This window comes from Petaurus breviceps, unplaced genomic scaffold, assembly GCF_028583685.1.
Source record: "Petaurus breviceps papuanus isolate PSGF00001 unplaced genomic scaffold, PetGlider_PUasm1.0 91041, whole genome shotgun sequence".
In the NCBI taxonomy this organism is placed as follows: domain Eukaryota; kingdom Metazoa; phylum Chordata; class Mammalia; order Diprotodontia; family Petauridae; genus Petaurus; species Petaurus breviceps.
The window spans coordinates 6,132,924-6,157,592 of record NW_027187400.1 but is presented as its reverse complement, the minus strand read 5'-3'; the positions used below and the strand labels follow the sequence as shown (position 1 = coordinate 6,157,592).

At 45.7% G+C, this 24,669-nt stretch overlaps 1 protein-coding gene across 1 annotated transcript in view; it reads left to right on the top strand.

Annotated features, from left to right (window-relative positions):
• The first annotated feature begins 5,097 nt into the window (after positions 1 to 5,097).
• The window catches only part of LIN28A (lin-28 homolog A), a 26,314-nt gene continuing 6,742 nt past the window's right edge, over positions 5,098 to 24,669 (top strand). Inside the window, exons 1-2 of the mRNA XM_069078932.1 lie at positions 5,098 to 5,128; positions 5,651 to 5,838. Coding sequence (XP_068935033.1) covers positions 5,098 to 5,128; positions 5,651 to 5,838 — 219 coding nt within the window. The remainder of the gene's footprint in view (positions 5,129 to 5,650; positions 5,839 to 24,669) is intronic.

The following is a 24,669-nucleotide window of genomic DNA, read 5'->3' as shown; positions in this document are numbered from 1 at the left end:
GCTCTTGCTTCCTGCTCTCACCTTGAAGGGATAACTCAAGAGAAACAGGACAGAGGAAAAGATTTAGAGGCTGTCAGGGTGAGGGTCAGAGGTCAGCTGGGGTCAGGAAGTCCATTTCACTGAGGTCACTTTCTTCTCCTTTCAATCTAATGAAGCCATTATTTGTGAAAGCCAGTGCCCTGTGTCCTGCATGAAGTGGGGCCAGCATAGAGAATAGGGCTGAAAGGACAGGAAGGAATCCTTTGGCTCACCCTCAACACAATTCAACAGGCCACAGAAGACAGCACAGCTCAAGCTGGGTACTGGGAGTCTCACTTTCTGGGGCAGAATAAAAGGGGTGAGAGGAAGCGACACACCCAGCAGTCGGCTCAGATAACTCTACATAATTAGGAAGGCACATCTCTCCCCCACTCTCTCTGCTCCTATTTTTCTCTCTCTTTCTCTTTCTTCCCCTATCTCCCCTCCATTTCTCTTTGCCCCTTTCTCTATCTCCTTTCTCTCTCCCCTCCCTTCATATTCCTCTCTCCTCCCTTCATCTCTTTCTTCTCCTCCTTTCTCTCTCTTTTTCTTTCTCTCTCTCTTTCCTCTCTGCCCTTTCTTCATATCTATCTTTCTCTCTCATCTCTCTCTTTCTCTTCCCCCTCCCCTCCATCTTTTCTCTCATCCTTTCTCTTATTCTCTCTCTCCCTTCCCTCCATCTATCTCTCTCCTGCTCTCCTTTCTCCCTTCCCTTCAAATCTCTCTCCTCCCTTGATCTGTCTCTCTTCTCTCTTCTCTCTCTCACACACACACATGTTTGCTCAATACCACTATAGAATATCAGGACAGGACTGATTACAAATCATGTAGTACAACCAGTTCATCTGACACAGAGAGAAATTCAGCTCACAGAGGGTCAATTTTATTCATCATTCCATGCCACATATGCACATCCATGCATAAATATAATGTGGGTGCAAGAGAGATATGTACATATGCATATATGTACAAGGTACATACATATTTCCTCAAAAATGTGTTCACAAAAAATACACTGAACATATCTACATATAATCTTGCATATGCAAATATGACAGAAGAAAGCCAGAGTTTGAAGCTCATGACAATTACCAAGGAATGACCCAGATTCTCTTACAGAGACCCTGAAATATTTCAGAAATGAAAGTCCATAGAAAGAATTTCCAGTGGTTTCATGGTCCTTGTCAGTTCCTTTGACTCTGGCTAGATCTCCAGAAAGTCACAGAGAAGGGCAGAGTGAAGAGGAGAGCAATGGGAATGACTCAACTCACTGTGTATTCTTTGGAAAATCAATTCCTCTCTTTGGAGCTATTTCCCTTAATATAAAATGAATGACTGAGTTTGACTAGATGATTTTTTCTATCTCTAACATTCAATATTATAAGGTCTCTTCTAGCTCTATTCTTTTCTCTAGCCTTCTATATTTTAGGATCTTTTTTCACTTCTAACATTCTATAACCCCCACTTTATTGATGGAGTGAAATATACTTAGTAGAGGTAGGGGAGGGAAAGAGAAGAAAGTGAAATTCAGTATGAAACCGAATCTCTTCATCTTCCCCATACCCCACCTCTAAGAACAATCTGATGAAGAAAAGTACTGGATCTTGATAGAGTCACAGAATGTCAGAGCTGGAAGAATAGAATGGAATGGAAAAGCATTTATTAAGTTCTTATATTCACCAAGGGCTGTGTTAAGTACAATAGAAGAAACCTTAAAAATCACTGAGACAAAGTATTTATTTTATAGATGAGTAAATTGAGGATCAGAGAAATAAGATGACTTGCCCAAGATCATACAGCTAATAAATGGAACTGCCTTCTGTTCACCTATCATCATCCCTCTCATACTCTCTAGAGAGGATAAGGTATTTCCTCTCCCTTCAGGAAAGAAATGAGAACCAGGGTCTCTAGATGGATGAATTAGTATTATGAATTTTAGTCACAGAGGCATTCATTTTTCATTATGATGGAATTCTGCTCTGGGCTCCTTTGCTTATTTCATCAATCTTCTCACCTCACGTATACAGGAATACTGTATTGTCCATTTTTCAGAAGTAGAAAGCAGGTTTAGAAAGGGACTTTGGCTGCCAGTTTTCCTGCATTGTTTTCTGGATAAGAGCCCACTCCCAGGTTAATTTTCCTTTTTCAATCTCCCAGTTTTTTCACTCTCTGTATATCAAACAGGTCGATTGGTATGCGTTTCATTTTTCAGCAGTGAAATAAACTGCCTCTGGAAGTGGTGGGCTTTTTTTTTTTTTAATTCTCTGGAAAATCCTCAAGAAGAAACTGAATGAACACTTGTTGAGGATGCTGTAGAGTGAATTCTGAGCTAGCGGATTTGGTTGGGTAGATGGAGGAGGTATGTTTGTATGTGTGAGGGGAGGGAGAAGCTTGGAAAGGCGGTCGGAAGAGGACTCAGAATGAGAACCTTGCTGGAGGTTTCATCAACGCCTGGGACGGCCGAACTGTGCAAAGGCACAGATATCAGCACCACGGACAGAGGCACGGTGCAACCTCAGCACCCTGGACAGAGAGGGAATACATTCTCGGGATCTGCCTGGCTGCCTTTCAACCAGCAGTTCCGCAGTCAGACCAGGTTGATAAAAGGGCTATTGGACCCCCTAGAGGCCTATTATCGAAGATCCTTCACTTCCTTCTCCTACTGAAGTCGCCACAGCTTCCTCGGGTAGTTAGGATCTTGATCAAGAAAAAGATCTGAGGTCAAGGGGACTACTAAGAATGGGACGGCAACCCAAAGATTCTCCCACAGCTCTGTGTGTGTGTGTGTGTGTGTGGGTGTGTGTGTGGGAGAGAGAGAAAGAGGGGGAGAGAGAGAGAGAGAGAGAGAGAGAGAGAGAGAGAGAGAGAGAGAGGAAAATACTTTGACATTGAAAAAGATTGAAGATCTGAGCCCAAATTTGAGTGAGTGGAAGTGCTAAAGAGCGACAAGGTGGGGTCCACAGTACTAAAAATAATCATCATTTGTAGAGGGTTTTGAGGGTACAGTTTTTGTTAATTTAATTTTCTAAATCACAGAATGTACAGCTCGAAAGGTTTTTAGAAGTCATCTAGTGACTAGACTCTAGTCCAATCTCTTCATTTTACACATAAGGAAACTGAGGTCCACAGTTACTTCCAGAGTCTGATCTCTCCAAATTCAGTGTTCTTTCCAACATCTTTCCTACATTACCACCCCTGATGCCCGCCTGCAGCCCTCTAATGCCCCCGTCGTAACTCTCTCCTAAGCGCCCCCTTGAGGGTGAAAGGGGAAGTAATCTCTCCCCCTCACTTCGAATCAGAGATTTTAGGGTGTGGGGGTCAGACAAGAGGAGGTTAAGGGTTCCCGGGTGCAGAAGAAGGGACTATGAAGCAGGCGATGTCCCGGAAAGGATGCGCTGTCCCTTTAAATGGGCTGGAGTGGTGGGGGAGGGGAGGGAGGGTGGGAAACTGGCCGGAGCTGGCATTGTCCAGTTTGAACTGAGCACCGGAAGTGAAGGGGCAGGGCTGGGGCCGCGCGCAGAGCCCTGGGCCATTGTCCAGCACCGGCCAGGGCCGTGGCCACCTTCTTACCGATTCCCCTCCCTCTGGTCACACACCCCAGGAGGGCTTCGGGACTGGCTGCCTACTCCCTTCCCAACTGGGAAATCACGTCCCCTGGTTTCTTCTTCCAACTGGGATATCTTCCCGATTCCTCCATTCTCTCCTCCAAAAGGAGAGATTCCTCCAATCTTCTTGGAGTAGCCTGCCTCCCCTAGTCTCCACCCCGGGGATTCCACTTCCCCGGGGGATCCTCGAGATTGAAATTTCTGTGGCTCGGGTAGACTCCACGCGCAGATGGGGACGCGAATCAGAGGGTGCAGCGCCTGAGGGACCTATGGAGGCATCCCATTCCTAGCTCCCAGGGTGGTGAAAGGGACAGAGGAGGGCGGTGGAGCGAGGTGTGGATCTCAGTCCACTCCCCGCCGCGGTCCCGAGTTGGAATTAGATTCCTGCTCCAGGATACCCGGCTGTGGAGCCCTAGAATTAGATCCTCCACTCGAAAACCCGGGAGGTTGCAGTCTGGACTGCGTAGATGGGGAGAGGGCAGCTTCACGTGGGTGCTGAGGGAGGAGGGAGGCAGAAACATGTGGAGAGGAGAACTGCTACACTCTCAGAGAAACACACGTGTTAAATCTGAATTTTGTTGAATGAACCAACATACTCAGAAATGGGCAGGCGAAAAGCAAGTCACTAGGCGCTGAGTTAGGAGGCTATGTATGCAGTCTTCTTTCCCCTCCCTCTCTCCCACAACCCTTTCAGAGAAGGGGCAGAGAACTTGGGTGGGGGTGGAGGGAAGACTGTGGGTCAGCGCCAAACAGGCTGGTCAGCCCAGGGGCCGGAGAGGAGGGGGAGGGGGAGGGAAGCTCAGTGGGGGGGAGGGGGAGGGCTCATCCATTTTTCCCTTGACAGGTGGTTTGTGTCCCTGATTGGCCGACGCTTTCCGACTCACACCTCCCTCCCCCAACTCTCTGGAATGTGTAATTATCCTCGCGGGGAGATGGGAGAGGGGGGTGTAGTCACGTGACTGGGGAAAGAGGGGGACCCTGGAAAGACCCCCCCAGAGACCCTCCCACTTCAAACTGTCTCCTCTTTTCTAACGGCCCCTATTGATCCTATAAACGAAAGTGACCCCAAATTCAAGGTTTCACAATATTTGGGGGGGGGTCATAAAAGGGGGTCCACTTGGCCAGAGGTTTGTCCAGTGGCCTTCCAGGTGCAGAGCTAGGAGAGCTCAGAGGTGTCAGAGGGCCGAGGCATGGGGTGGGGGGGAGGGACGGAGGGAGAACAGGGCAGGGCAGAGCGGGGGGTGGGGGGGGGGGGGGGAGGGGAGGGAAGAGGAGAGGAGGGGGCTGCCCGCGGGGGGTTATTGTCTTTTAGAATTTGGGAGCCTTTGAAAAGCCGTGGGCCCTCCCACCGCCTTTGTGCCGGTGGAGATGTAGCGGCCTCCTCCTGGATCCCTCCTTTGCCTTCGGACGTTTTTTCTGGGGCCTGCAGCCGCCGGACCAAGGGCCCGGGGCCGCGGGTGCTGAGCCGACCACCATGGGCTCTGTGTCCAACCAGCAGTTCGCAGGTTCGGTTTTGCGATTGGGAACTTGGGCAAGGATGGGAACATCTTTGGGCCGGGGGGGAGGGAAATAGGACAGGGCACCCCAAGGGGTCTGGAAGCCACCCTGCCTAGTACGGCCACACCTCGGCCCCTGGAACCCAGGCATCCGGGCAGCACGAACTCCGGAGCTGCCTCTTCCCGGCAGGGGCGGGGGCAAGCGGGGGGGAGGAGGGGCATCCATCCCCCTGCGAGCCAGGACATTTGCCGGTTCGCCGGTCCGGAGAAAGCGCAGAGACAGCTTGGAGTTACGGGAGGACGAGGAAACTTTCGGGGGCCATCTAGAATTTTAGTGACTTGCTGCGCTTGGTGGGAGGGAAAGAGGGAGAGGGGCAGATGGTTTAGGTCATACCCTTGGGTCTCCCATCTCGCGGGCTGGAACCCCAAGGTTCCCACGCGCCAGCTAGAAGGGTCCAGGTTCTAGGGAGAGGTGGGTCGCGGGCTCAGAGGCTAAGCTGAGCTTTTGCTGTGGCCCTTTTCCCCACCCAGGTGGCTGTGCAAAGGCAGCTGAGGAGGCGGCTACCGCGGACGCGGCCCGGGCTGGAGAGGAGCCGCAGCCGCTCCACGGCGCCGGCATCTGTAAGTGGTTTAATGTGCGCATGGGCTTCGGTTTCCTGTCCATGACCGCCCGCGCGGGCGTAGCGCTCGACCCGCCTGTGGACGTCTTTGTGCACCAGGTGAGAGGTGTCCTGATCCCCCTTCTCTGTCGCCCCGCCGCCGCGCCCCCACGTCTTCACCGCGGGACCAAAGGGAGAGACCTCCAATTCTGCACCCACTCCTCTGAAAATCTCCCTACTGTTCATGCTTCACCCCAAAAGTGGTCTTCCAATGGATGTAGTGTGAGCCCCCAAATTAATCCCCCCTCATCCCTTCTCTACAGCTTGGACCCCTCGGTAATTTTCCTTTCCCCTACCCGGCTCACCACGTGTCCTCTGTAACCTCTTCCCCTTGGGGGTCAGGGACAAGGGAGGTGACCCCCCCATGTGGCAGAAACTGAGGTGGTTTTGTCCCGCCTGGTGGGAGATGGTGGTGAGCAGTGAGTTAGGAGGTCTAAAGAATTGGGGGGGGGGGGGTGGCGTTGGGGGAAACACCACTAAACTATCAGATTGGATCACCAGTGTTCCCCTGGACTTGGCAGAGAGGGAGAGCTTCTGGATGAGCCAGGGCCTTAAGCAGCTGGATTTCCCCCTCCCTGGGTGCCGTCCACTAGAGTTGTAGAAATGACAAAACTCGTGATTTGGAATAAGGCAGAGAAGAGAGGAGAAAGGGGATTTAATGCTGATTATGTCCACTCTTTTCTCGGACCTACCCCCAGTAGAACCTTTACACACACCCCAACCCACCAAACCCAGTGACTCAGATGATTCTTGCATTTGAAGCTGACCAAGAGACAGACGCCAAGAGCCAGGGGCTAGGGCTATTCTTACAGGCCGGAGCAACCCCAAGTTCTCAGCGAAAGAAGGCAGCTCAGCTCGGTGGGGGTGAAATTCAGTGTCGCCCCAGCTCCGCGGGGCTAGGGGGAGGGAGGGCAGTCTAGGCTCTGGACCTATTCTTCCAGACTTGGCATTTATGGCCCCAGACGGCTCTCAAATTGCTGCCCTAACATTCCAGGACACAAACAGAAGGGGCCTGAGGCTCCTGGACCTCCCCACACCCTTTCACTCATCCGTCCTACCCTTGATTTGGCCAGTCTGTCTGCAGCCTCCCTCCCTCCAGAGATAGGGAATGTAGAGATCTCTCAACCCCCCCCCCCAAGCTAAGTCCTGGGTTTCTTACTCTTTGTTTGGCGGGAAGTACCCCAGGATTGCAGCTAGGCAGGTGAAAAGGGCTGCAACCTAGACCTTAGTTCTGGACTCACCTTTAGGGCATTCTCTCCCCTCCCCCTGTCACTACCACCCTACCAGGCCCAGAGATTTAGGGGTTGCTTTTGAAGGACTGAGCTCTGTTCTCTGGGGCCTTTGGCTTAGAGGTGGGGGTGGGGGGGGATGAAAGGGATTGAATTGGAGCCCAAGGGCCTGGAGAGTTGGGGACTGTTTGGGGGAGGGGAAGGGAAGATTGGGAGAGAGAGCTTAGCTTGCAATCACAAACAGCCAGGGACCAGGAGAAGAACTGTGAATGTGTGTGTGTGCGCGTAGATAAGTGAAGTCCTGCAGACCTGATTACTTCATATCCCTTTTCAGTTTAGATGTTCCTTCTGTTCACTTGGCTATATGCTAAAGAAGATGCAGCCCTCAAGGATCTTAAAGTCCAATGTGAGGGATAAGGTGCATTCCCAGCCTGGATGGTTTTTTTGTCCAAATGCATTCCAGAAGCACACCAAATCTGAGCCAGGCATCATAGATGATGATACTTGAATTGTGCTTAAAAAGATGGGCAGGAATGCAGCCAGAAAGGGGAGGCCCTTGGAAGGGGAGGACATTGCCGGGATAAGGAAGAGTCACAGCAGACTGTATCCCCAAAAGCCATTGCAAAGAATAGGGAGGCCAGTTGTGACTGAAGAGAGGGAACCCTAAAGAATGATTATTTGGGGACCAGTGGTTAGGGGAGCAGGAAAAGTTGGAGAGAAGTGACTTGGGGGAAGAGGGGAATGATGAGGTGGGAGGAGAAGGCAAGTTGGTCTATGGAGGCTTAGGGGGACTTTGGTAGATGGTGATTTCACAGTGACTGTTAGTCCCTAGCCCACCACCATACACCCCCTCTCCCTCCCCAACCAGACGTCTAGTTTAAAAGTTTCTCCCTTGCCCCCCTTCCTGCCTCATTTACATATGTGAATAACCCACAGGAAGTAATTGTGGGAGAAAGAAGGGAATTGGCCTCTTTAGATCTATTAAATCACTTTATTACAGGAACCAGCTTTGAATGGCCCTCCCCAGCGGGGAGGCATTGCTCCCCCTCTCTCCCCTTTATCTGATCACAAAGAGATTAAAATCTCTGTAGGACTGGAGACTAACTGGGCAGCTTCCCCAACTTTGTGAGGCTAAAATGAAGGAGTCAGTTAACCTCAACTCCTGCCCCCCCCTTCCCCAAGGCTACTGAACCAGGGAGGGGATAAAGTGGTTTCCCTATTGAATTCTTGGACTTTTGCATTGATTTTCCACCTCTTTTTCCCTCATTCCTTACGGGAAGAGTTGGGTTTGGGGGACCAGGTGGGGCTCTGTGTCCAGAGATCAGAACCCATTCTAGTTGACTCCAACTAACCTGTATAGGTGAGTTGTTAACCCTGTAATCCTGGAATCCCGAAAGGCAGAATGGGTTCCTAGAACATAGAAAGTCAGAGCTGGGAGGGATCTTGGAACAATTATACATTTAGCAAGAGACTGTTCTGGGTGATGGAGATACAGGGACATAGAAAAGCTTGAATGGAGAGGTCATTCATTCTCCATCCTCCAGAAGTGAAATGATTTGCCCAAGGTCTCAAGTCCCAGTCCAGTGTTATATCCCTCAAGATGTACATTTTTACCATGCCATAACTTAGATGATTGACCTAGAGGGGAGGAGCTAATGGCTACACACCCTGCCTTTAAGGCCCTGAAAGTGGAGGGAAAAGGAAGCTATAAGTTCTCCTTGTCTTCTGGGCTTGAGAATTCCCAAGTAGTCCACCTAAGATTCCTTGGAAAAGGTGGTGTATGCAGGAATGAGGCTCCTCTGGATCTCCCGTAGTCTTAAGCAAGCTCTTTGTCTCTGCCTGAGAGTGAACCCCCCTCTCTTAGGATTTTTAGCCTTGTGAAGAATTGATGGATGCAGGGAGGGTACCTGCACTTATGGTTAAATGACTGAAAAAGGTTTTTCTCCAAGAACTGGGTAGAAGGGAGGGAGAGGGAATGTTATGGGATCATAGGATTTAGCCTTGCTGAATGAGCTCTAGTAGTTCCCAATTACATCTAATATCAAATATGAATGCCTCTGTTCGGCATTTAAAGCCCTTTACAACCTGGCTTCTAATCTGGCCAGTAACATTCCATACCCACCCAGCTCCATGCCTTTGAACTGGCTGTCCCCCATACCTGGAATGCACTCCCTCCCCTCATCTCCTCTTAAACTTCCTAGCCTCCTTCAAAGCTCCAATGCCACCACATACCTACAACTACCCAGGAAGTCCTTTCTTGGTATTTCTATCTGCTATTGCTATTACCTCCCCTTCAAAATTATTCTCTTTAGTTTTTTTTCACATTATATTTTCTATCTATTTTATGTGCCTGGCACCTAATAAATGCTGACTGAATGGACCTCTGGGATCATTTAGAACAACTACTTCAATCCCTTGGTAGACTTGGTTAGGGTAAGGGTTGTACAGGAGACCTTTCCTGCTTCCTTATTCCCCTTCCCTGTTTTGTCCTACCAGTGCCTATCCTCTGAGATCACCTGATCATCTCTGAGATCACCTTCCATGTACTCATTATACATACTTAAATATTGTCTCCCCCATTAGACTGAGCTCCTTGTGGGCAGGGACCTAGATTTTGTTTTTCTTTGTATACCATTTAATATAGTGCCTGGCACAAAGTAAAATATCAGTAAATGCATGTTGACTGATGGACGGGGAAACGAAGTCCAATGAGGAAATATCTCACTCCCTTTGGAGTCCCATAGCTAGTATCTGGCAAACAGGCTGCATTCAAATGGAAGTCTTCTTTGGTTCTCAACTGGTGGTTCTTGTCAGCTGTTTTGTATTCTCCCTTTTTAGCAATCTTTGTACCCAGTTTGTGTACCAGTTGAACTTCAGCTCTCTAGTAGAATGTCAGTTACTCGTAAGCATGCAGAAACCAATAGATGCTTAATAAGTATTTGTTGAATTGGATTATAGTACCTTACTTACAAGGAGCTGGGATTTCTCCAAAGCTGATTTCTAATGGCCTGAGCAGGGAACAGTTCTCTAAAATTGATGTCACCTTTTCTAAAGGCCATGGTATGGGGGGGAGCATCACCCAGGACCTTCAGTTAGGGGACAAGGAAGCATATGTTTGTGGGGAATCCCAGGAGCTAGCATCTGGCAGGGGGGAGGTGAGCTGGGAGTTCCCTTTTCTGAGGAAAGAGGAAGAAGGAAAAAAACCAACCAATTTATCAGCTCTCTTTTCCAGTGCCTGCTAACAAACTACTGTCCCTGCCCCTTCCCTCTCCTCACAATTGATTTTTTTTTTACTTTCCCCTTGCCTCTTATTTTTCTTAATTGAAAATTTTATTTATATCTTTGGTTTTTTTTTTAATTACTCTTAATTCTCAATATAATCCTCCTTTCCCCTGTCCCAAACAAGTATCCTTATAGCAAAGAATAAAAAGAGATAAAAAGCAGCTTGGTGAAATTAACCAATGTATAAAAAATAAATCTGATTTAGTACATTGTATTCCATTTTCATAGTTTCTAACCCTTGTAATAGGGGTTCTCAGTCTTTTTTTTATCTGGGACCTCTTGAGCAGTTGGGTGAAGCCTATAGACCCCTTTTCAGAAGGATTTTTTAAATGCATAGAGTTGCAAAGCAAAGCAATTTTAGAAATAGTTATCAAAATATTAAAAAAGAAACCCAACTTCAAGAACCCCAGGTGTAGAAACCCGGCTACCCTTCTTTTAGATGAATTCAATAAGCCTTTATGAAGTCCCTACTATGTCCAAAACTCCGTGGGCATGGACACTAAGAATATCAAGACAGAAAGTGTCTCCTAAAGCTTACATTTAAGGGGGGTGTGGGCTAGATTTCTTTGGTACTGCTACCAGCTATGGTAGTCCTCTTTGGGACTTCCTACTCCCTGCCTGTGGGGGAGTGAACCCTTTCCTCTGTCCCTTCCCACCCACCCCCCTCACCCTTCTACTTTCTAGACCGGTTTCCCTGTCTGGCCCTAATAGGAATGGGGATGGTACTTATTTGCATCTTAATTAGTCTCCTTTCTCTTCCAATTGGCCAAGTTTTTCCCTTGGGAATGAAAAACTGTCCCTCCTTCCAGACCTTTCCCTCTTGTTGCCCGGGAAGGGGAAAAGTCCATTTTCCCAACCCAATCTGCTCTCAGTAGCAATTGCCTTGTGCTGGAAGAGGGATCTAAGAAAGACCTTCCCTGAAAGGCTGTTTGGAGTAGTAAAAAAAAGAGCCTATGAAGGGTCTTAGCAGCAGGCTAGAAGACCTGGCACAGATTTCAAAGTTGTAAGGGTTTCCAATGGCCATCCAACCCAAGCCAATTCACACCCCAAAGAAGAGTTCCTCCTTTAACACCCCAACAAGTGATCAATCCAGCTACCATTGAAGACAGGAGACCAACACATTCCCCCTCATTTTATGGATGAAGAAAAACCCAGGAAAGGAAAGTCATTTGCTTGAGGTCACACAAGGATGGAGTCAAAGAGTTAAGATTTGAGTGTACTTCTGTTCAAACCTCGGTTGTGCTCATCTGTAAACAGGGATGATAATTCTTATACTGCCTGCCTTAAGTTGGGTTGTGAGGAAAGCATGTCTGAAGCACCATGAAAATGTGTTTTAGAGGGTTGAGAAAGAGGTAGGAATAACTTGGGACCCTGTTTCTGGGAGTAAAACAGGGCAACCCTTACCCCTCCCTGGTCCACCCCTATTGAAATGACTGGAGCAGGGAGGTGGTAAAACCATTTCTCTGGTTCACAGTGGCTTTTGAGAGTTTCCATCTCTTGTCCTTGAGGTTCAAGAAAGGGCCCTACCCCATAATAAGTCTGATGGCAATCAGTCAGCCAGCATTTATTAAGCTTTTACTGTGTGTAAAAGCACTGTTCTAATCAAGGCAAAAAAAAATTCTTCCTCCAGGAACTTGCTTTCTAACGGTGATGAAAGCATATACCAACAGGTAGATGTGGAGTAGATGGTAGGTAACCTTAGTGGGGGTAAGGTACAGAGGAAAGATTTGTGGACTTGGAGTCAGGAAGACTAGCTGTGTGACCCTGGGCAAGTCACTTGACTTTGTGCCTCAGATTCTCATCCAGAAAATACTCAATGGCCTCTCCAGGTCTCTTCTCTAAATCTATGACTAATAAGGTGCTATGGAATCATCACACCTGTCCCATCTACCTCCCAAGTTAGGATCAAACAAGATAAATGCTACATGAATGTCAATTACTTTGATAATCACTGTCCCCCTCATTCCTATGGTCGTTCATAGTTTATGATTTATGAAATGTTTTCCTTGCACCAGCCCTTTGAAATGGGAAATGTTCTCCATGGTTTGTAAGCATGGGAGTCAGCTCCTCTCCATCTCATCCATTCCCACGTAGACTCCTCAGCCTAGAATGCAGAATATAGAGAAGGGGTGTGCTGGTCTCTGCATGGAGGGAAGGAGGATATTTCCATCCAGAGAGAGGGGCAAGCTGGTTGTAGGGGAAACAGCACTGGAATGAGGGTCAGAAGGATCTGGGTGCCAGTACTGGACTCTAGCTATGCCACCTTGTTCAAGTCACACCTCACTGAACTTCAGTTTCCTGTTATATAAAATGGGGAGAATGATACGGTACAGTGTTGCTGTGAAGAAAGTGTTCCAGTACAGAATGTCCCAAAAGATTTAGTGCAGCTTCAAGCCTTAATAGCTTAAAGCTACCTTAAGACTTTTGGGATACTCCCTATAAATATTATATTAATGAAGAGGCTTTGCTGCCCAGGCATTAAAAAAAAAAACAGCTTAATGAAGCACTCCTGGCAACCAGAATTACAGCACTGACTGTGCCAGTAAGGTGCAGAATATTCTGGGGCCATAAAATCCATCCAGGGATCTTCATTTCTTTCTAGAATGTTCTCAAAAACCTTTTCTAGCAGTAGATTGACAGACATACCCAGGCTCAATAAAGTCATTAATTGATTCTCAGGAAGTTAGGAGAAATGAATTACAGGCAACACTTGGTTCTGAGGAATGTTCTAAGTGTGCAAAGGTGGTTGGCTTTCCTGACTTAACAGTATAGTGGGCATAGGTAGAGAGGATGTGCTAGGTAGCATCTTGATTGTCCAGATCATAGAGAGTGATCTCAATTGTCTAGCCCCTTCTGCCCAAGAGTTGGATGGGATGTAGCAGGTTGTGGGTCTTGGAGCAGATCAGTCACAAAGTAGTGGTATGAATGTAGACAGAGAACTATGATGCCCACAGAGCTGGGACCTGGTTCTCTCCCCTTGTGTCTTTTTTTTTTTATTAAGCAATTGGGGGTTAAGTAACTTGCTCAAGGTTACACGGCCAGTTATTTCTGGGTGGGTGCTAAGTGTCTGAGCCCGGATTCGATTCCAGGTCATCCCAACTCTGGTGCCAGTGGCTCTTACTCACTGTGCTACCTGGCTGCCCCTTCCCCTTGTGTCTTTTTATTGTACTAGTGAGAAATGGGTGATTTCCAGGTGCCTTCGATAGGTCTTAGTGAAGGTCAGCAAGGTGGATCTGTATAAAGCCTAGAGGATAATTATTGAGGCTGTATTTCTGATTATGCCTAGAACAGAGAGGGAATGAGAGCAGTTGATCTTGATCCCTAGAAAGTGGACACATGTGGCACAAGGTTGGGTTATGATGTCTTAATAAGATTACCAAACATTGGGACAGCCTCTGATGGGTGTATGCTGGTAACCTTTTGTGGCCTCCTCCAAGGTCCTCCTAGTAAAGTCTGTCCTAGGAAGTCTTGTACTACACTGGGAAGGGCACTGACCTGGCTGTCAGAAGCCTTGGCTCCATAGAATCACAGATTTAGAGTTGGAAAGGAGCCTTTGAGTCTAATGTTCTCATTTATAAATGAGGAACCTGAGCCTCCAGAGGTAAAATGCCTAACTAAAGTCTGGAGGACCTGTTTCTAGTTCCGATTCTGCTACCAACTCCTTTAAGTTTCTTTTAAAAGAAAAAGTTTCATATTAAGCTCCTACTGTGTGCCAGGCACTGTACTAAGCATTTTACGAATATTACTGTATTTGATCTCAGAACAACCCATTGACCTAGGGTTGCTGTTATTAGCCCCATTTTGCAGTTGGGGAAACTGAGGCAGAGGTTAAGTGACTTACTCAGGGTCACACAGCTAGCTAAATGTCCGGGGTTGGATTTGAGCTCAGATCTTCCCAACTCTAGTGCTCCCACTCTTGCAACATCTACCTTGAAAAAGAGAGGAGAGGGGAGAAAAAGGAAAGTCAGCAAAACTTAACCAACCTATCAACTGAGTCTGACAGTATGTACCTCAACAAAAGGAGGGAGTGAGGGAGAGAAGGACATTAGCTCTTTTCTTCTAGGGTCATGGTTGGTCATTATAATTACACAAGTTTCCAAGATTTTGTTGTTGTCATGGTGGTGATGGTGCTGGTGGTGGTGGTGGCCATTGCTTCTGTTTATATCGTTGTAAATGACCACAACATAATTGTTTTTCTTCGTCTGCCTATTTCACTCAGCTCATGCTTTGTCTATATTTGTCATTTCTTACAATGTAGTAAGTCTACTATATTTGCATACTATAATTCATTTAACTATTTCCCAATTTGTTTCCAGTTCTCTGCTTCTACAAATAATATTGCTATAAATATATTTTTTTATATAAGACCTATCTATCTTAGACCAACTTGGCATATTCCAAGCAGTGGCACCTCTGGGTCAAAAGATATAGACAACTTTGTCACTTTTTCCAAAATTGTTTTTCAGAATGGTTGGTTGACTTACTTCACAGCTCCACCAACATTTCATTAAATATGTACTTGTTTTCTTATGGTCATTCCAACATTTGACTAGTACCATTTTTTGTCATCTTTGCCAATTTTCTAGGTATGAGGTTAAAACCTCAGTAAAAGCTATTGCCATAAGCATATCTTTTAGTAGTAGTCATTTGGAGTGATCTTTCACATGGTTGTTAACAGTTGAAAATATTTGGAAAATGGCCTGTCACATCCTTTGACCACTTATGCACTAGAGAATGATTGTTTTATATATTCATATCAATTCCCTATAGATCTTGGACATCTGATGCAAAGATTTTCACCCCCAATGGAAACTTTCTTTCTTATCCTAGTTGCATTGATTTTGTTTGTGGGAAATTTTTTCAATTTTTATGTTAGCAAAATTATCTATTTTTATCTCTTGTGACCTCCCATCCCTTGTTTGTCCAAGAATGCTTCCTGTACTGCCACCAGCTTTCAGGGTTCCCTGTGTGACCTTGGGCAAGTTACTTCTACTTTTCCTCCTTTGTAAAAGGAGATTAAACTAGATGATCTGATTTTAAAGAATTTAATCCTATGGCTTTTAATGTCTTTCCAACTCTAAAATCCCACAGGTCTTGACTTTTTAAATAACACAACAAACATGTGTTCTGTAGATTGTGGTTTAATGGACTTAGTGTCAAAAGACTTGGGCTTGAACCCCCTTACTACGACTACTACTGTGACCTTGGACAAGTCACACCCTTTCTCTGGCTTCAGTTTCCTAATCTGTAAAATATGGGGGTTAGAAGAGAGGATCTCTAAGCTCTGGCTCCAGTTCCTATGTCTCTAACTCTTATTTCCACCCCCAATACAAAGTCCTCCTCCTCCTTCATCTCTATGGCTTACATGATACTCTGCATATAGCTGGGCTGTGATATGTTTGAACTAATGGTCATGGGTTAAAAGTCAGGAGGGCAGGGCCAATATGAGTGTGCAAGCTTCCTCAGTAAGGTGGGAGAACTTTGGTTTTAGTTAAGCTATGAACTCTAATCATGAGGCCACTTCTAGGAAAAAGAATCTAAAGTAGCCTGGTGGTTGACACCAAAGACTTTTGCAACTCAAATGTGGTGGGTGGCCACACACGGTAGAAAGGTTGACTTGGTTATATGCTTTTTCATCCCAATATTCCAGAAGTCAATTCTTCCCTGGAAAGGTGTGTTTCATTAAGTGATTTGAAATCCTGGGGTGCAGGAGAGGCTGGGAAGAGAAGAGAGATTGCAGAGGAGCCTGAAATTATCTTATGAGATAGTGGAATGTAAACTATTTTCCTTTTTTTTTTTTTTTAAGTCTTTGTATTCCCCAGAACCCACTTAAGTACTTAGTAAATGTTTGCTGAATTAATCTGGTGTGGGGATTGGCTTGTCCTCTACCTCCTGGAATGGAGGGGTGGGATGAGGATGGTAAAGTTGGGTTCCCTCCATTGAGATCAGCATGAGACTAATGAGAGTATCCAAAGCGGGAACCAATTAGTAAGGTAAAAAGGTCACATTGGGAGTACACTCCTTTTAATTAAGTGAAGGAAGGGGGAACCTCTAGTCACCACTTCATCAGCTATGCTAGTAAAAATAGTCACCCCCAGAATATGTCTCTCTTTCTGTCTCTCTTTTCTCTCTCTCTCTCCCTCCTTCCCTCCCTCTCTCCAGTGAAGCTTTCACTTTCACACACCCACAACCCCCTCCCCCCCAGGTTTGAGTAATGAAACTGAATTACTCTTATTAACTTGTGACATGCCATCTAACATATGGGGTAGTTCAGGCAGGTCATACTACATGGTGTTGACAGAATCATAGGATGTTAAGAGCTGGAGAGGGAACTATAAAGCCCACCATAGTTTACTAGATTGATTTCCAAGAGGTCAGAGTCCTTGTATTATTGTATCATATCAACTTTCTTTCTCACCAGCACACACACAAGATGTTTAATAAATGCTCATTGCTTTTGTTGTATAGGGAACTGAGGCTCAGAGAGGGAGACTGAACTGTCCAGAGTCATCTTGCTGGTAGAGAAACTAGAACCCAGGATTCCTGACTCCTAGGGCACTTTTCTTTCAGTTATATATATCATTCATTGCCTCCCAGGGTTGGGGTGTAGTATGGTGTGCAGACCACTGGCTCTGGAGACAAAGGCCCAATGTTTAAATCCCTTGTAGAGTGCTTACTACTGTGTGACCATGAATAAATCATAACTTCCCTGGGCTTCATTTTCCTCATCTGCAAAATCTCTTCTGGCTCTACCTGTGATCCTAGGTCCCCTTGAAGGGTTGTCTACTGACCTCTAGAAAAATCAGAGGAGAACATTGACCAAGAAAATCTGCCTGAATTGCAAGCTGTGGGGAGTGGGTGTGTGCTGAAGATAACTGGGCCCCTTCTGTACCGTAGATACTTAGACCTAGACTCTCCTGTCTCTGCTCACAACATACAGGATCTCCTTAGGAGCTAGTATTTTCTTAGCAGCAGTGGGGTTGGGGGGAAAAGACCATTTGGTATCTTTAGTTTTTATGTCACCTACATATTCCCTTGTACCTCTCCTGCTCCTGGCCCAGGAGGCTATATACCGTGTTTCCCCGATAATAAGACCTATCCCGAAAATAAGCCCTCCCCTTACTGTGTAAGATTCCTCTAAAATAAGCCCTCCCCCGAAAATAAGCCCTATTGAGATTGCTACTGTAGTGAAGGTGATCCCCTGCGCTACACGCTACATTACGGTACCCTCTGTATGCACCGTCCCCATCCGTCCCCCCCCCTTGTGAAACGCACGCCGCTCCGAGCTGCATCCAATCAGAGCTGCAGCAGTGAGCGTGTCATCCTGTTCTTCCCCAGTGATTTGCTTATTGAATAAAGGTACATTTTTTTGTTCACATTTACCTGTTTATTAAAATTGCTGTCAATGTTCATTAAAATAAGCCCTCCCCTGAAAATAAGCCCTCTGGTGTTTTTCTGTCCAAAAATTTCATAAGACAGTGTCTTATTATCGGGGAAACACGGTAGCAAAGAATTTTTATGGATTCCTCAGTGGATTGGCAATGACTGTTGTGACCAGTTAGCTGTTACTTTCTATTTTCCGTGGCTTTCCATTCTAGTTGAGGTTTTCTGCCTAGGGGTATGAGAAGCTCCTTAGTAGATTACTGTTTTCCTATTGTAATTGATTAATCTGGTTTATTTCACATGTGCATATGCATAGTAGATTCTAAGTTGCATTTCCTTTCTTATTGTTGGAGGTTAGTGGCTTTTTCCTCATGTGCATATTCATGATAGACAATAGAATTTATTTCCTTTCTAATAAATGGGGAATATAGAAAGTTTTACTGAAAACCCAGGGGTACCGGGCCTGGAAACCATAGGAAAACCCTGTATTGGAGAACTGAGTGTGTTCCTTAGACATTCCAGCAGCGCCACCTGCTGGTCAAGTCAAGTCAACACATAGGGTAGATAGGCAAGGCTGAGATTTCTTCCTTTCCACGTCTGTATTTCTTAAGATTTGTCTTGAAAGAAGTAAAGGCAACTTTGCTTAGTGGAAAAATGACAGAAGATTTGGGTACTAGGCCCAGCTGCTTCTACATTAGTAAACAATATCTAATAAAACATCTGTCTCGTATAGGTCTTTAACATACTTGGAGAAATGTTTTCTACCTAGCAGAGGGATTGTGGAAAGTACTTTGACTCAGTGGAAATGGGAGCTTTTTGCTAACACCCTGCTCTGTTCAGGGGAGTTTAGGGCATTGGGCACCCATGGTCATTCATAGTCATTCAGCTAATATTTTATTAAGTGCTTAGTATATGGCAGTCATTGGATATACAAAGAAAGGCAAAAAAAATAGTTCAAGTAACCCACAGTCTAGTGGAGGAGACATCATTCAAGCAACTACGTACAAACAAGACATATACAGGACAAATTGGAGATTATCAACAGAGAAGGCATTAGCATGAAGGGGGATTGAGAAACGCTTCTTGTGGAAGAGGAGATTTCAGCTGGGCCTTAAGGGAACTTTACAGGTAGAGATGAGAACCAAAAACTTCAGGAATGAAGGATAGCCAGTGAAAATGCCCAAATGCCTTTGAGTGAGAAGATGGAATGTTTTATATGAGGAGCAGCAAAGAAGCCAGTGTCACTGGAAGGAGTATGTTGAAGAATGTAAGAAGACTGGAGGGCTGGCTGGGAGGGACCATAGAGGTCATAAAGTCCAAACTTATTTTGCATATGGGGAAACTGAGGTGGGGGGGGGTGTTGGTTTTTTTTTTTTAGGTGACTTGCTTAGGATTACACAACTAATAAAGTCTGAGGTCAGACTTGAATTCTGGTCATCCTGACTCCTAATACAACACTTCTATCTACTACTTACTATACCACCTAGCTGCCTCAGGGAAACTAGGTGGTACAATGAATAGAGCTTCAGACCAGGACTCTGGAAGATGACCTGAGTTCAAATTTGGCCTCAGACACTAGCTGTGTGACCCTGAGCAAGTCATTTAACCTTGCTTGCTTCAATTTCCTCATCTGTAAAATGAGCTGGGAAAGGAAAATGGCAAACCACTTCAGTATCTCGACCAAGAAAACACCAGATGGGGTCAAGAAGAGATGGACACAAATGAAGTAACTAAACAAGAAAAGCTATGGGGGGGGGGGGTAGAGTGGACTGAACTTGGAGGCAGGAATACCTGTCTGGAATCCTGACTCAGATCCTTCCTGGCTGTGCTCTGAGCCAAGTGACTTAACCTTAGCCTCAGTTTTCTCACCTAGAAAATGAAGATACTAATACCCGTATTGTTCACCTAGAACAATTGTAAGAATCAAATGAGATATTATATGTGTAAAGGAATTTGCAAACCTCTTAAAGTCGGGGAGTGGGGTGGGGAAGATATTTAATAGCAACTATTCTCTTGTGATTGTGGATGGGCAAGTCACTTAACTTCTGAGCTTTGGGTTTCTCATGGGAACAATAACAATTATAAGACCCACTTTACAGGATGAGTATAAGAGCAGAGGGTATGGAAGTGTGAGCTCATTATTACTCTAAACTCAGTATCCTCCCAAAGTCTACCCAATGAACTTGTTTGGGGTCTCAGAAATTCCTTAGGACCTAGGGTACTCTAATTTGTCAATTGTCCTTTTCTTCCCTAAAGATTCCAGTATCCTAGGGTCCAGGGTGGGGTGTGTGTGTATGAGACAGAAAGACAGAGAGACTGACAGAGTATGGGGAGGGGCCCATTGTTTGAAAATCATGTCCCTTCTTACTGGAGCCCTTCTGCCCTGGCCTTCCCATTCAACAAACGTTTATCCATTCAAAAAGCATTCATTAACCACCTTCTTTCAGAGCTTTGTGGTAGGTCCTTGGGTAGAGTCAAAGTTTAGCTAAGTCTAAGTCTCTCTCTCTCTCTCTCTCTCTCTCTCTCTCTCTCTCTCACTCACATACGCACACACACAAAATAAACACAGGTAACTGTGTACTCTTTAGTACTTTCAGGATTTGTGGGTCAACTCTCAAGCTATTATGGCTGAAAAACCCCATCAACCCACAGCAGATAAACATGGTTCTGAGCTTGTCCAGACTTATCTAGACTATGGCATCAGACCTCACTGGGCAGGTGATGCAAGGCTTTTTGGCTAGGACTTCCTTGCCAGAGCTTGTGTCCTGCTGGCAAAGAACCTGGGGTCAGCAAACAAGGACTTTGCTTGAAAAGACTTACCAAACTGAGTGCTTTGAGGATTGCAAAATGGAATTGGAGTAGTATTCCTGGAAGAAGTGGCATTTGAATGTGCCTGCTGCTGTGAGTTCTGAATGTTTCCAGGATGGAGCCTCAGAATACTCTGACCAGCTGGGCTGAAGGGAGCCAGCACTCTGGCTTCCCTGTTCCTCAAATTCGAAATGAATGAAAAACCATTTATCTACACATGCAAGATTTTTATTCCCTCAAAGCTTCACTCCTCCCAAGTAGCTCAAAGTCGGGACTTTACTCAGGCAGGAGCCAGAATGAGTCTGAAGCCAGCTTCCTCCCCCCTCACTCCAACCCTGACTAGTGAAAGGGGAAGTAGGGGAAACCCTTGGAGATGGGGCATCCTGTCCTGCCTGTCCACTTTGGATGTATTGCAGCTGTTGCCAGCCAGAAGTGTATTGGGGAGGATAATAAGCTATGTGTGTGTCCCTCATTTCATGTGAGTCTAGAGAGTAAGGGGGGGATGGGAGGTTGATCAGCAGCTCCGTCTAGTCAGACTTCTGAGAATGCAAGGGAAAGATGAGGAAGGGAAGATTTCAGATGCTAGAAAAGTGTGGGGGAGGGTTGCCACCTCTTCGACTCCTGGAATCTGGCCACCGGGACCAACCAGCATCAGCTCTTTGTTTTCCTGGCGTGGCCCTATGGAGAGAAGCTCAGCCCTATACCCCTCCTTCCCCCCATGCCTTTTCTTTTTTGGAAGTGGTGGGGGGGTTGAGAAGGAAAGATAGGCAGGGCCCAGCTTGGGAATGTCTTGCTTTGTGTGTGGCTGGGGGAGGAGGGATTGGGGAGGAATTCTGGGCCCCTTCCTTTCAAATGCAGGAGTTGGAAGGCTGGCTTTGGGGATGTGCTGATTACCTATCTGATAACGAAGGAATTCAAAATATGTGTGTTTTGAGAAGGTGGGGGTTGGTGGAGAAGGGAACCCTGGAGACCACCATTCTCTCCCTGTTCAGCTCAAAGCCTAGGGCAGTGATGGTGGATGATAACTACTGATTAACAAGAATGTCTAGTTTCTGAATTTTCATCCAATCCATTGTTTTTAAATTTTTTTTAGAAAATCACATTGATGTGAGTTGTCAGAGATAGAAGGGACTTTATACTGTTAGAGAAAGGAAGGGTTATTAAAATCTAGAATGTGTGTGTCAAAGGCAAAGGGACTTCAGCCCAGAATGTTAATGATGGGAAGAAGAACCCTAGAAGACCAAATACTTGAGCTGGTAATTAGGCACCTTTTAAAGTCATTTAATCTAATTATCTCATTTTACAGCTGAGGAAACTGAGGTCCGAAGAGATTCACTGACCAAGACAGACAAACCCCAGGCTTCTCATTTGTCTTTTTAATTGGAGAGTAAGCTACTTGGGAGCAAGGGCCGATTTTTTTGTGTCCCCACAAAGTCCTTGGTCCCATATAAAAACTTCAATTGATTTTATTTAAGAGTTGGGAGTTTTAGGATGGAGTGCTCCAGACTAGGAAGGTGGTTAGATAGATGAGACCGGTTCCAACGCACATAGGTAGACTAGGAGATGGCTTTGCAAAATAAAAAAATGATGGTCATGATTTATCAAGGGCTCCCAAACTGTTATATGCATGCCCCAAGGGAATATAAAAGCTTATCAAAGGGATACAGGAAATCATGAGTAAGCAACTATTTTCCAATTAAAATAGTGAATTTCTTTGATTTCTTATGTGCCTATACATGATAAATTCTAGATTTTATTTCATTTCATGCTGAATAGGAGATATCAAAAGGTTTGCCAAAGACCAAGGGTTATGGACCCTCAAAAAAAGACTTGGGAACCCCTGTTTTAGAAAAAGAGATAAATGTCACCTGTTGTTTGTCCTGCATTCTCAAAGAGGACCATGACATCAGGAAGGTGAATTGGATTTAAGTGAAATAGGGCTGTGCAAAGTCACCAGTCTCACTTTCTCCTTTTGCCATCTGGGTCCAGTGGCCAGATAGAGATCAGGATGACTGGAGATTGCCCCCCAAATGACATCTGTAAGGAAAGAAGGTAGTAAGCTGGGCCTCAGTGAGAGCAGAAGTAGGTGGAGAGGAACCTTAAAAGGTAGAGGGGATTGAGTGGCTTTGTCCCAGACTTGTGATTTTGAAATGTTCAAAAATGTATTGGAACCTGCAATCTGCCTCTTTTCTGGGTCCCGGGATGGGTGTGTGGTGTAAAAGATAAGTAAGATATGGTCCCTGCCCTCATGGAGCTTATACTTAATCGTTGTGAGGCTTAGATCAAGTATCTTTAACTCCCTAGGCTTCAACTTTCTTTTGTAAAAATGGAAATGATAATCCTTCTAGGGCTTCACCTCACTTAGTAGTAGTGAGGAAAATGCTTTGCAAACCTGTAAGTCCTATAGAAATGAAGGTCACCATTATTGGACGGTGCATTGGTGTTTGTCAACACTGTTACCCACATGCCTCTGGGATTAGAGAAATAGTGAATAGGGATTGAACCTGAGATTTCATTGGGACAGGAACCTCCCTGATAGGAAACTTGTTCCCTTCATTCAGGTCAGCATCTTCTCTGCATTTACCTACTATGTGCTAAGCCCAGGATACCAAAAGACAGCCCCTGTCCTCCGGGAGCTTACAACCTGACAGGGGAGATGCCATGCAAACAAATATGTACAAACAAGCTTAATTTGTTCAGTTGTGTCCAACTCTCCATGACCTCATGCTGTGAGAACATAGAAGGGCTCTGAGAATGTAGGATATAGGGCTAGAAAAATATCTAGCATTTATATAGCACTATAATATCTTCAAAATGCTTTATCTTATTTGACCCTCACAACAACCCTGGGAGTTGAGTGCTTCCATTATCCCCATTTTTACAGATGAGGTAACTAGAAGCAGATAGAGGGTAAGTGACTTACCCAGGGTCACACAGGTAGTATCTGAGACTAGATTTGAACTCAGGTCTTTCTGACTTCAATCCCAGCATTCTATCCAATTTGCCAACTGGCTGCCTCTAGAAGAGCTTTTGTGTTGAGAGTTCACAATTACCCCAAATGGGAGAATGGAGAAATCCCTTATCCAGACCAGGGAGTTTTCCTCATCTGTCCTCTTCTGGTTGAGAAAGGGTACTCTTAGGTAAGGGACGGGAAATAGGCTGGACTGAGGAAAAGATGAGTGGAAAGAATCCTAGAATGTTAGGGCTGGAAGGGGCCTTAGGGACCATATAATCTAATCCCTTTTTGCAGGGGAAGGAACTGAGACCTAGAGAGAGGAAATCATAAGATCAATCAATAAGTATTAACCACAATCATATTAAGTATCTACAATGTACCAGTACTGTGCTAACGGGTTACAGGTATATAGCTATAAATGCTTATTAAATGATTAATTGATTGACAAAGTAGAAGCGTACAACTATTTTTCCCTTGGAGCAAAGGACTGGAGAGACCTAAAACCAGAACATTAACTGGGACAGCAGGAGGTAAACTTTAGCTAGAAAGCAGATTCAAGAGCAAAGTCCAAAGAAAAGGGGCTGAGTAGAGAGGGGAGCTCAAGTCGGGTGATCAAAAGGGGGGCAAAAGAGTCAAGATATTGACTTAGGACTCTGGGTTGGCTATCTCATATTTGATTCTGCTTTGTCTGGTCACTGTTTTCCTAAGGAAGATGTGAGGCAAAAGGTATGTGTGAACTATAGAACAGGGGCCCAGGCCTGGCCGATGGAACCTGGTCATTCTGCAATTAGGAGGAGACAAAAGGCTCTGGGCTTGGGGGGTGGGGAGGTACTAGAAGAGAACAAGAGCTGAGGATAATGGGGCTTTTTCCCATCCCCAGGCAACTTAACCACAGTCTCTAGGGAAGAGGCTCAAAGGAAAAACTTCAATTAACACTGATCAGTGGGATAGGGCAGAATGTCAAAAGAGAGAGAAACTTGAAGAAGGGCAAGTTAATTCCTGGGTGTCCAAATGTGTAGTTGGGGGAGGGGAAGGGAATTAGAATGAGGGCTCTGGGCTTCCCTAGTCCGTCCGTCCATCCACCCACCCACCCATCCATACATACATACATCCACCCACCCATACATCCACCCACCCATCTATACATCCATACATACATCCACCCATCCATCCATACATACATACATCCACCCACCCATCTATACATCCATACATCCACCCACCCATCCATAC